This window comes from Mustela nivalis (genome assembly GCF_964662115.1).
Source record: "Mustela nivalis genome assembly, chromosome: 10".
In the NCBI taxonomy this organism is placed as follows: Eukaryota; Metazoa; Chordata; class Mammalia; order Carnivora; family Mustelidae; genus Mustela; species Mustela nivalis.
This window is the reverse complement of record NC_139029.1, coordinates 81,752,179-81,765,436: the sequence shown is the minus strand read 5'-3', so window position 1 is coordinate 81,765,436 and position 13,258 is coordinate 81,752,179. Positions and strand designations below refer to the sequence as shown.

Genomic DNA, 13,258 nt, shown 5'->3' with positions numbered 1-13,258 from the left:
TGGTGGGGCAGAGCAAAGCGGCTGTCCATGCTGGTGGAGGAAGAGAGGTAAGGGTGGCCCAAAGCAGGATACCAAAGCATTTGCAAGATGATAAAGTAATCCCTGCAAAAAGTGGTCTGGAATGGAAAATTAAAACCCAGCCTTATTTTGGGGGCTGGGGGGTGGGGGGCTGGCATGGGGAAACAGAATTCTAGAGTGTAAAGATGCTCTTGGATGGGTGTGGCCAAGCTTAGGATACAAAATCCCATGTGGAGTGAGGTAGGTAAGAAGGAAGGTAGGTAGGAAAGAAGAAGGTAGGTAGGAAAGAAGATGACAAAACCCACGTAAGACTGGTTACAAACAAAGGATTGATCAAACAGGATTGATGAAGGATAATGGGCACTGGTTCTCATTGTCAAAGAGAACTACAAATAAGCAAATTAAAAATGGAGCAAGGCCTTGTGACACTGAATCTGAATTAGAGACATTGGTATGAATTCTATTTTTAATATATATAATTGGACAAATAAATACAGATATAAATATGTGTGTGTGTGGTTACACACAGATATATTCCCTATCTCTATCCACTCAGGCCTTGGATTTAGTGACACCTCACTAGCAACAAACATACCCAATGCCATGATACCATATTCTTTTTTTGTTTTTTAAGATTTTATTTATTTATTTGAGAGAGTGAAAGTGAGAGAGATCACAAAGGGAGAGAGAGGGAGAAGCAGACTATCTGCTGAACAGAGAGCCTGAAGCAGGGCTTAATCCCAGGACCCCCAAATCATGAACTGAGTCCAAGGCAGATGCTTAACTGAATGAGCCACCCAAGCGCCCATATGCCAAGATACTGTATTCTAAATATAGTTTTTTCAACTAAAAGTAACCAGGGCTTATTAGAAAAAGGACTGAGGGCAAGAAAAGTACAACAGCCTGGAACATTTTGTTGTATGAGAAACAATGATGGGAGCATGTCAAAAAGGAAAAAAAAAAAAAAAAAGCTTGAAAACTGCCTTATTAGGTAAATTGGGGGCAATTTGCATATCAAAATACATAGGGATAGTAATAGAGCTACTGACTAACAGAAAACCACAACACACACATACACACATGAATCAATTGGAAGTTTAGAGTATGATTAGTAATGGTGGAATTATATAGTCTCAAAGTAGTCCTGCACAAAGTGTTTATTACCTATAAAGGGAAATGACTGATTTTTACAGCAGAGAAGCTGGGCAGACAACACCTTCGTCAGCTGATCCAAGAGGACAATGTCATTAACTGGCCAAATAAAAATCCTGTGCTACCTGACAGAGATCAATGAGAAGATCACAGCATCACTTGAGCAATATTCCTGTCAAAGATTGATAATTTAAAGCTAATCATAAGGAACAAATCAAACAAGCTGGTATTGGAGGTATTCTGAACAATCACTAGCCTCTACAGTGAAAGGGTCATGAGAGTCAAGGAAAGATGAAAGACCTGTTGCCGACTGAAGAAGACATGTAACTCAATGCTGTCAATAACATTGCAGAACCCTGGCAAAATCTGAATGGGGTCTGAGCATTAGATGAAAGTCATGTTCCAATGATAATTTATTCATACTGCTATTTGTATTATGGCTATGTAGGAGAGTATCCTTGTGTGTAAGAAACGTGCACCATCAAGGAGTCCTAAGTATAGGGATTGTAATTGACTTCCCAATGGTTCAAGGGGGTAAAAAAAAGATCTTTGAACTGTCCTTACAATTTTCTATAAGTCAATTAAGATTTAAAAAATACCAAACTTCAAAGCACCCAATTTACCACACCATAAGTCTTCCCTTCTTGGTACTTGTCAGTAGCTCCCCACAGCGACTAGAATAAAACCCAAGACCTACGTGTTCTTATCCTGCTTGCTCAGTCCTCGTCCCCAACCTCTGCCCCTTCGTCTTCTGTACTCCCGCTACACTCGCTGTAACTGAGCTCCCAGAACATGCAGAGCCCATATCCATTTCAGAGCTTTGCATGGATTCTTCTTAGGACACTTGGGTCCAGATCTTTGGAATGAATGACCCTTATCAGCCTTCACCTGTCCTCAATGTTACCTTTTCAGAAAGGCCTTCTCTTCCCTTCCTAGCATTCTCTATCACATCATCCAGTTTTAGTCTCTTCATTATTTATTAAATTATTTAATTTAATTTAAGTTTACTATTATTGAATTTATTTAATCTGTTTATCAAATTATCATAGTCATTTGTTGCTTTTTCCTTTATTTTCAGTATCCCCCAAGTAGACTATAATCACCTTTTAGGAGAGGGGCTTTTTCGGTCCCCATCCCTGCAACTTCCCCATAGCCAAGTGCTTGGACAAGGAGGAAGAAGCTAATAACTTTTGGCTGACTGAGAAGCTAGGCCTCGATTTTCTCATCTACAAAATGGGAATAAACTACTACTGACCTCACAGTATTATACATTCAATAATACATGCAAATGATCAGCACAGTGCCTGGCACACAACAGGTACTAAACAGATGCAAAATATGCATATATAATGCAAAGCACTAGTTTGGGTCTAGAACCTCTTTGAAAGTTGAATGGTGCTTTGACAGGTTATCTCCCCCTAAACTTACAGCCCTATTGACTATGATTTAATAGAGGAAAAAATGTTTCCTTTCCAAAACCTAGAAATTTAACAAATCAAAATGCACTTAATTTAGTGATCCAGCACTGTTCTAGAAGAAAAACTACTGAATTTCTTTGTGGCAATACAGTGTTTTTTTTTTTTTAGAAGTCCTATTTAAATGATTCATACTTTAAATAACATGTTTCATGGTACCATTATATCTTCCCTAGCATATTATTCTTTTATACTTTCTTCCTCTAACTTAACCAAAATTTTTACTGACACAAGCTCTAGATTTATAAACATTAATTCATCTTCAAAAAAATTTTCTTCAAAGTAAGTATTATTTCTGCATGTTCATGGGTAAAGAATAATTAATGTCTGATTAAGGTCACAAGTTAAGTAAAAGTGAATCAAAGCTCTCTCCAGGCTTCAGACTCTCAGTGTGTTATTGCTCTAAGCATAATCAAATATTTATTGAGTGCCCAGGCAGGGCCGGGAGTGAAAGAGATATGTAAGATAGGCCCTTAGGACATATTTCTTATTAACAAAAAGTCCAAATTAAAAGGAAATTGAATCTATTTTGAGTTTCTATATGGGACAGCTATTCAAACTATTATATCTACGGTGCGCAGAACTCCACAGACCAAACCACAAATCCACAAGGGCACCCTTAGTAGAATTTCTTAAATCCCGAGAAGAAATGGCTAGAATGTAAAACCACTTCTTTCACTTATCCATTTGTTACTTTTTCTGTTGCAGTTAAAACAGTGGGGGGAAAATGTTCCTAGAGAAAGACAGGGAGCTAACAATCTTCCTTTAGAAAATCATCTACCACAATGTTACACTGCCTCTGCTTTTTTACAGTCTTCCATTGTCTCCTCCTTCCTTCTACCCTCACCCACCACAAATATACACAAGCCTTATTCATCAAGACTGTAGGTTTATGTGTTCTTCTTTTTCAAAACAGTAAACATTAAAATGTAATACATTCTCTAAGAAAATTCCATAGGTAAAAATTTCTGGAAGTAATTCAAGTTTTTCACGTCACCTCCAAATATCTCCTGACTAATTTTCTTGGTAAAAGTTAACATGAGCCAGCAAGCGTTCAATAGACGTGCTAGTGTTCGTCGGTTCCAAAAAAAATAGACTAAAAAATGCTTCTTGTCACAAATATATTATAAAAAATGTGTTGATTTTTTAGTTGATTTGAAATAGTTTAATTCTTTTTATTGCTGTTTCTCACTTGTTCCATATTAGATTTGAGATGGCCTCAAAAGTTATAATCTACAACTAGCTTAAACCCCTTAAGTTGATAAAGGCACTAGTGCAAAGGAAAACTAAGAGTAGGGGAAAAACACAGTTAAAGCCAGGGGTGAAGGTGACACACAAAAGAAACATTTATTTGCCACATAAAACTGGATCTGAATTGGGGTTCTTAATAGCCTAGGAAGTGATGTAAAGGGTGTGATAGGATCAGGCATAAAACCTGATGTGTATATACTGAAAAAAAAAGCTAATGGCTCAGGAGAAATTAGATCCTATTGCTGATGCTGAGACATAAAGATGAAACTTTTCTCAAGAGTCCTCATAAATGAAAAATAAAATGTAGTCAGTGATGTTGATGCTTCTCATAAAGGGATTTATGGTTCTCCTTCTTAAAATGTCCTTCATTATAAATCAATGGCACAATACCAAGTACAGTTTAGTTACAATAACCCTCTGCAGTCCAAAACACAATTTTTTGATTGTACTAATTCAGATACATTTTAAAGTATCTAGTCAAGAGGCCCCTGGGTGGCTCAGTGGGTTAAGCCACTGCCTTCGGCTCAGGTCATGATCCCAGGGTCCTGGGATTGAGCCCCGCGTCGGGTTCTCTGCTCAGTGGGGAGCCTGCTTCCCCATCTCTCTCTCTGCCTGCCTCTCTGCCTGCTTCTGATCTCTGTCAAATAAATGAAATATTAAATAAATAAATAAAGTATCTAGTCAATTACCTAGAGTGGCTAGATGAGGTCACTGGGAACAGTCACTTTTCAGCCAAGTTAACTGCTGCCTCTTTTTAAAAAATACATATTTTTTGACATTGTGAAGGTTCAAGAAGTGAAACTATAGCCATACTTGAACTCTGCTCCAGAATAATGAAACATCCAATACATACTTCAAAGAAAGTTCTTCTAATATTGCTCATAAACATATTTACGGTCTAACACCATTTAGGCACTGGACTAAGAGTTTTCGGATGTTGATTTAACAACACTCTGGGGAAGATACTCCCCACAACTGTTACAGTTGAGGAAATTAAAGAAGGAGGATATAAGTAACTTGCCTAAAATTACAAAGGATCACAGTACTGTGCTTGAAATTACATGCAGCTGTGCAATTGGGTTTGAGACCCTGTGTGAAATACTTTGCAGGGATGGCTCTACTTAGAAGTGCCAGGAACATAAAAATAAATGTTAGAAGGGGAAAGTAATATGGTATAATTTCAGATGGAGATCCCAGACTCAACAGACTCTTACTCATAAGGTAGACATGACATTTACCATTGACTTAAATATCCACCAGCCTCCTTTATAGGACTATATAAATAGGAGTACAGGTTCCCCCCTCCCCCACTCAAATCAATGATGCCCTGAATGAGAGGCCTGCCAGTGAAGGTATAGAGGGAGAGGAATTCTGAGGGGACTCTGTTCTGGGAGGAGAAGCTGCTGAGGGCCATTTTGATTGTAGCCTCCCCCATTCTGCCGTCCCTAACTCCCCCCCAGCTGTGGTATACTACTCCGATATGTGCTACACTGTGTATTTGTGGCACATGTCTATTAGTTGTTCACCCAGAATCCATTCTCCCCTCCCCTTCTTACTACCTGAAAGAGCCCTGGTTTTCTTCTGGCATGTGGATCACGGAGCATACTGTTGGCTTATCTAAGTCAATTCTGATGGCCACATTCCCACTCTAAGTAACCGTCTCAATCACGGACTTTTCACAACTCTGGCTTCTGAAAAACAAGGAAAAGTCTGCTGGATGCCTTCTAGAATAAATGGATAAAAGGAAATATGCAAGAAAAAAGTCCCTTTTCCTTCCACTGGCTAGTGTTACATCCATCACCACTGGATGAGTGTGGTACATGCACATGTGTGTACCTGTGTGTATGTGAGAGACACACACAAAGATGCAAACGGACAAAAAAGCAGAGAGAGGAAAACCGATACTAAGAAATGAGGCATACAGGAATACAGGAATGAGGCATATAGGCATAAATTTGTAAAAAGGTCAGGGGAGAGAGGGAAGACAATAAATATCCAAGAAAAGGTAGAAGGGACCTCTGCCCCCTCCCCACCACATAAAAAAAGAAGTTATGTCAATACTCTCATTTCCTAGAAGCTTAGAAGAAAGCCAGTCTCGCTTTGTGCAGCATTTAGTACACTTTTAAGAACACTTGAAGATTAATAGCCGCTCTTTGAGGACAAGAGTAAAATAGTGGTTCAAAAATAGCAAGTCATACAGAGCAAAGACCAGCTTGAATAAATTTGGTATCTGTTTGCATCTACTGAATGTGGCTATATGCAAATCTGGATCATAATGATCTTATGAAAATGCATTTTTTTTTTCTCACATAAATACACGGCTCAACAGCTATGGCATTATATCTAGATCCAACTCTCAGACTCTATGCACATATTGCTAAATGTCAAATGTATTCATATTCATTTATATTTGAATGCTGCTTTGAGTGGAAAACTATAAATCATCCATTCAAAAATAAAAACAAAAATAAAATGGATATGCAGCATTATTTAGCACAACAGATGAACCTGACTTATCTTGCAGTTAAGCAGCGAAGTGAATAAGCATTCTCCAACAGAAGCTCTGATTCTGAAAACTTAATAACGAAACTGCAAAAACCACAATTCCCTCAAATATCTGAATTTTCCTCATAATCTCAGTTACTATTATACTTTTATCTCCATAGTCAGAAATTCTCTTACTTGGAGCAGTATCTATTTCACTGAGCATCTTCTTTATTGGGGCACATAATAGAACCCTCGATTTTTCTCGAAGTACTTCATTATCCCTATTTAACTATTCTGTATCAAGCTGTTTTTATAAATGCCTCGTAATGGAGAAGTGGCTAAAAAGTTGAATGACCCTTAATAAATCTGTTGAGTTCATAGTGTTGGTCCAATCATTTACCAGCAGCCAAAGCGTATAAATTTCCTTTCTTTCTCCCCACCGGCTAATCCTTCTCTTTTTTTTTTTTTTTTTAAGATTTTATTTATTTATTCAATGGACAAAGATCACAAGTAGGCAGAGAGGCAAGCAGAGAGAGGAGGAAGCAGGCTCCCTGCGGAGCAGTGAGCCTGATGCAGGGCTCGATCCCAGGACCCTGTGATCATGACCCTGAGCCGAAGGCAGAGGCTTTAACCCACTAAGCCACTCAGGAGCCCCCTTCTCTGGTTTTTAATATGGGAATATGCCATGGCTCAGTCCCATTAAGTCCTGGGACCTCTCTTTTTCTCATCTATTAGTGACCTCAGCAAATCTCATGGCTTTATATACTATCTGCTAATTCAATTCAGGCCAATTCCAGTTGCTCAGGCCCAAAACCTTGGAGTCGTCCTTGCCCACTCACAATCCATAGATGCCCAAATAGCATACAGCTCTACCTTCGCAAAAATCTTGAATCTGACCACTTCACACCACTTTCACCCTGGTCCAAGCTTTGATGTCTCAGTGGGATTGTAAGAGCTAGTCTCCAGAGCTGGTGTTTTCCTATCCCATGCACCCAGCACATTTGCACCATCTCTTGTCTTCCCCAGGCACAGTAATTGTTTCATAACTTAACATCTCATGGGTGTTACTCCTCTTTCAACTGTTCTCTTCCTATTTCACGCAGACCAGAGTGCATGATCTGACCCTCTGACCTTATTTCCTATAACTCTTCCACTTGCTCATTCCATGCCAACAACCCTAGTCTCCAGGCTTTTTCTGAACCGCACAGGCATATTTACCCTTTTGTACTTACGGACTCTACTTGAAATGCTCTTCTCCCAGATATTCATGTAGCTCAAGACCTCACCCCTTTCAGGTTTTACTTGATCATCTTCTTGGGAAGACCTTCCCTTACCCCCGATTTTAAACTTCACTGCTCCCCAACACTCCCTCTTCTCCACACTTATCATTATAGGACAATCAATTTAAATTTTAATTCATTAATGTTTATTCTTGTCTCCATCCAATAGAATGAGGGTCTGCTTTTCTTAACTGCCATCTCCCCACTGCTTGCAAGTGTTTCTCTTATGGTAGGTCCTCAATAACATTTGTCAGCAGGTTTCACTGAATATCTCGACCTTAAAGGTCATCTTATCAGGACATAAAGTTGCACATCTCTCATTTTCTCCTCCATTTTATATGCTACAGTTCAGTCTCTAAAGCCATTCATTATCTGCCCTCCCTGCAAACCAGAGATGCAAAGAGTCACTAACAACTTGAAACACTGGCTTCCCTTCATTCTTTAACTGCTCTAGATTCTATCTTCCACTTTACAGCTCTCTCAGATTTATCCCCCTCTCTCCCTTACTACTTCTTCAGTTCAGGCTCCCACTCGACCCAAAGGATCAAGTCCATTGTCCTCATCCTGCCAGACAACAAGGCTCCCTTCCTATCTGACTGTGGCGTATCCTTACAGACGCATCTCTTCAGCTCCCCTATACCTGCTCTCTATACAGCAACCTAGTTTTCTAAGTTTAGCATGCTTTTTGAGCTTTTACTTCTTTTCATAATACTGGCTGTACATGTAACACGCTCCCTGCTCTTCAAGGAACGATTCTGAAGTCATTTTACATGAGCCACCTCAAATATTACTTCTATAAAGTCATCAAAAAACCAGCAGCTAACAACTACTGAGTGCTTACTAGGAGTCAAATAACTTACTTCCATTGTATCATTTAACCCTTAAGCAAATCTATTAGAAAGATTTTAATAATTTTCCCCCAAATTATACATGATAAAACAAGGCTAAAAGAAGTGAGGCAACATGCCCTAGGTCACAGACTTAATGAGATGAGTTGGGATTGGATCCTATGTCTCCCTAATTTCAAAGCCTAAATGTCAAAACTCTAAATAGATAAAGAGCTGAACTGACCTTCAAATTGGGTATTCTGAAAGTCTTTGCTGAGTTTAGGTAATAACTTAATATAATAACTTTATTGTTATGAGATAAGAACTACAAACCACAAGCTCTAAGAAGCTGCCACTTTACAACCACCCAGATAATCAAAGAATTCACTCGAAAGCACTGTTTTAGTTTGCAGGAAAACACATAATTTTTGTAGGCATATTTGTGTGATGAAAGAAAGTAAAAATAATACTATTGTCCATTTACAGAGTTTACAAAATTACAGGCAAGGTAGAAGTCCAGAACCTTGTTTTCGTTTGCCACAAAGCCCACATAATGATCACCTGATATGCCCAAAAGGACCTCTGAAATGTTACAACTCTGCTAATTTCTACCCAATAATTATAACTCTCCAAGTTTTTGCCCTTCTTGGTAAAGCTTAATTTCACAGACCTTTTCATTATGAGTTGCTTTGCTGGGTTTGCATAAAGCATCCCACCCTAAGGTGACTTTGATGGGGCCTCTAAAGGCAGCCTCAGCAGGTCTCCATAGAAATGGCCCCAGGGTTGTCTCCAAAGTGGACCTGCTTGAGTTGCCATGGTAAACAACCAGGCTAGATTGCTATATTCAGTTCTCTGCCAGGGTCGTCATGGTGACTGCAAAGGATGGCTCCTTAGAAGGACCTCACAAGGGCGCGTTTCCATGGTGACCCTATCCTGCATATTTCTAAGCAACTTCCCTCCGGTTGTTCTGTGACCAATCGTGGCAGGTTCATTTTGAGAGTCACCCTGGAAGGTTTCTCCCAAAGATACCGTCATAACACATAGCGATTTGGAAGTGAGGTCTGTAAACAAATAAGCTGCGTGAAAATGTAAACGGTACCATTCATAAATCATTAAATTAGTCCCCATACATTTTAGGAAGGATCTGTTTGTTTTGATGGGTATCCAAAAAAAAAAAAAACCACCACATTTGCAATGTCTGTTAAATGTGTCTGTTTCAAATCTTAATTTAAAATATCTTACAGAATATAATGCAGATAATTAAAGTTTCAAATTTCTCCAATCTTACAACATAGCAGATAACTAGGTAAAAAATACTTTATAGTAGATATGACACATACACATAAAATGAAATCATAAATACAGATGGATCATTAGGTTATAATGAGATATCAAGGAAATTTTTATAGAGCAAAAGACAAAATATTTGCAAGTCAAATGAAAAAAAAATGTGTTTTTTTAGTTGAGTTGGGAAAGCCTAGCCATATTTGGGCCCAAACTATTTTTTCCTATATCTTTGTGGTTGGAACAATCTCAATTACTCTTCCCTTCACTTTAAAATATGAATATAAACCATTCTGAACAGATGCTTGGTTTTTAAGCCATTTAACTATTCTCCTGAAACTTTAAAATACTGTACTTTATCTAGTATTTAGTCAAGGGCAAATTTTATCTAATTGCTAATTTCAGTATCTTTAAAAATTACTTAACAAATAAAAAGAATCCACAGTTCAAAAGATACAATTATAATTTCTGTACATGTGCTCCCTCTTTTGTTCTTTCCAAGTGACTCTTTAAATCTACACACACACACATACGCACACACACACACGCACGCACACATACACACAAACACACACACATTCCTTGCTGTGAAGAAAAGGTTAACCTTGGGTTTCCTCTTTTTTCTCATCTTGAGGTAATGGCAAAATGATTCCCCATTGAGCATTAGTTCCACTGGCTTTACATCTCCCATTACTTTCTCTCTCAGATGCCATTCTCCTATTCTGTCCACTGCAGTCCACCACTGCCCATTCGCTCTCCATCCAGGAGAAAGAACTCGAGTTTGAAAAACAAAAACAGTTTAAGGGAGATGAGGATAATTCATAGTCACTTCTTGGTGAAGTCTCAATGTTCTACACAAAGTCTGAATTTATCGAGACTTCTTGCTTTAAATCTTCAGTATGTTTTTGTGAATCAGAGCTATCACTGCAATTTTCATTCATTCATTTACTCACTAAATATTTATTGAGTGGCTACCACATTTCCAGCACTGTTTTAGGGGCTGAGAACACTTCAGGAATCAAATAAAAAAATTCCTGCCTTTCAGGTGCTTAGATGACAGGTGGGAGGGAGAGAAGGATTACAAAGAAAACCAGTAAGTATGAAATCATATCTCTTGTTAGATAATTAAAGTCAGGGAGGACATTAAAGCTGAGAAGAGAGAGGCTGACCCCAAACCAGGATGGGATGGGGGCTACGATACTAGTATTAATGGGGGGTTTCAAGAGCTCCCCACACATCTGCCATAAGCATACTCAATATTGTACTCAATACTGAACAAAATCCTTACATTAAAAAAGGATCATAGAGAATTCAGTAAAAGCTAACCAAAGCAATTCACAATTTTTCCCACTTTTATACTTGCTCTCTGGGAGGCAGCACAGTCTGAGGAAGACAAGTGATACCAACACCTCTGAGCCTACTTCTGCTTTGAGAACTATATGAACTTGGGAGAGTCACTCCACCTTCAAAGCCTCTTCTTCAATTTTAAAATGAGAATAATAATTCCAGGCTCAAAATGATACTCTGAAGATATGCAAAGACAATAAACTATAAATAGTAAAATACTGGGGGTGATACTATAATGTTAAATCAGCATGAGAACACTTCAGAAAAAAGGAGGCGAGAAAAGAGACAGATGAAGAAAGGCAGCCAAAATGTTGGAGATTAATGAAGCCCAGTGATGAGTATACGAGTTTGTTATATCACTTTTTGTTTTTTTAAGATTTTACTTATTTATTGGACAGACGGAGATCACAGGCAGAGAAGCAGGCAGAGAGAGAGGAGGAAGCAGGCTCCCTGCTGAGCAGAGAGCCGGATGCGGGACTCGATCCCAGGACCCTGGGATCATGACCTGAGCCGAAGGCAGAGGCTTTAACCCTCTGAGCCACCCAGGCGCCCCTGTTATATCACTTTTTATGTTTGAAATTTTCCATAAAAATCTTCTGCAAGGAAAGGATGAAATTTGAAACCAAAGACACTTCCTCTCTAAAGTTTTTTACAAGAACTAGGGAAAAGTATATAGGAACACTGACTTATTTTGTACTAACACCTTATAAAATGCGCAAAAAATGGATTTGTCAACCAACCTTCTGGAACAATGCTAGGTCCTTTCCATACCTTCCTCTAACACTCTAATTAAAAAAAATTAACTTCGTACTTTACTCATCATAAGAGACCATATAAGATAGAAAAGCAGAAAAGCATCACTGTTTAGCTTGCCAACTCAATGGGTACTCAATGTAGAATAGATTTTTAGAAGAAAGTTTAGTATCATTTGCTGAATCCTTAAAACCAAGCATGCAATGGAATTCCACACTGCTAATAAAAATTTCAGCCAATGAATTCTATATGACTAATAAGAAGAAACTTCGAAACTTACCAGATCAGCATCTGCCTTTTTATATGTCAAAGCTTCCACTTTGGAATCCAGTTCTGCTTGGATTTGGTCTCTCCTTTTCATAACACCCTTCATATTAAAACACAAGGATAGAACAGGTTGCACTTAGGTTTAATAATATTTGTATGATAAAAAAATATACACTTTAGAATATAAATAGCATCTATTCCCCAAATCATCAGTCATTTGGGGATACAATGACTTAAAGAAAGTTTTTTTAATCTCTAAAAGCTAAACTGAAAACAGGCATTTAAGAGGGTCTTTTTCCCATAAATCTTTTATTCGTCTTTCCCAATGCACATCTTACTGGGTTAGGTATTTTAGGAACACTCTAGACATACCCAGTTCTTCAAAAAGCAAAAACAAACAAACAAACAAACAAACAAAACAAATAATCAAACTAAAAAATCTGTGAGAGCACTGAGAGTATATGCTATGGTGTGAAGTGGCTGGGACAGTCACCTAAAATGTCTATAATAATTGGCAGCCCACTTAACCAATTCCAAAGGCATGGTTAAATCAAATAGGTAATTATAGTGGGGAATCAGAAAACTGAAGTGTACACTCACATTTTGAGACTTTGCTTTAGCATAAAATATATCAATGAGCCAAGCTTTTGATGAGAAATCATAGTCTCTTCTCTGAGAAGAGTTCCATCTTGTTTTCTTGAATAACCATGATGTCATGTTTCTGTGTCCTTACACTTTAAAACACCTTTGTGAAGGAATCTGAGTGCAGAATTCACCTTTAATGCTTGCCAGTCTTTTACAATGTCTTTCCCTGAATGACTCACTTTTCTTTCAAGAGATGCTACTTAGGCATTATGGACCCAAGGACACATTTTATTTGTGTTCATCTTTCACTGGTTTTCACAGTATTAGTTTAAATAATAAAATTGTGATGATAAACACAACTGGCCTAAACAGATTAAGGAAAAAATAAAAACAAGCTCCAGGTAAGGAAATAACTCAAACAGAAAGAGTAGAAACACAGGACATACAAGAAAAGAGTTTTAATGAGGCACAAGTCTTTCAGGGGTTTTCAGAAGAAGGGAAGAGCCTACCTACAACGCAGTTAAATGGAGGC

At 38.2% G+C, this 13,258-nt stretch overlaps 1 protein-coding gene across 1 annotated transcript in view; it reads right to left on the bottom strand.

Moving 5' to 3' along the window:
• The window catches only part of SNX7 (sorting nexin 7), a 101,004-nt gene that overhangs the window by 48,691 nt on the left and 39,055 nt on the right, over positions 1-13,258 (bottom strand). Inside the window, exon 7 of the mRNA XM_082686480.1 lies at positions 12,155-12,241. Within this exon, the coding sequence (XP_082542606.1) occupies positions 12,155-12,241 (87 nt within the window). The remainder of the gene's footprint in view (positions 1-12,154; positions 12,242-13,258) is intronic.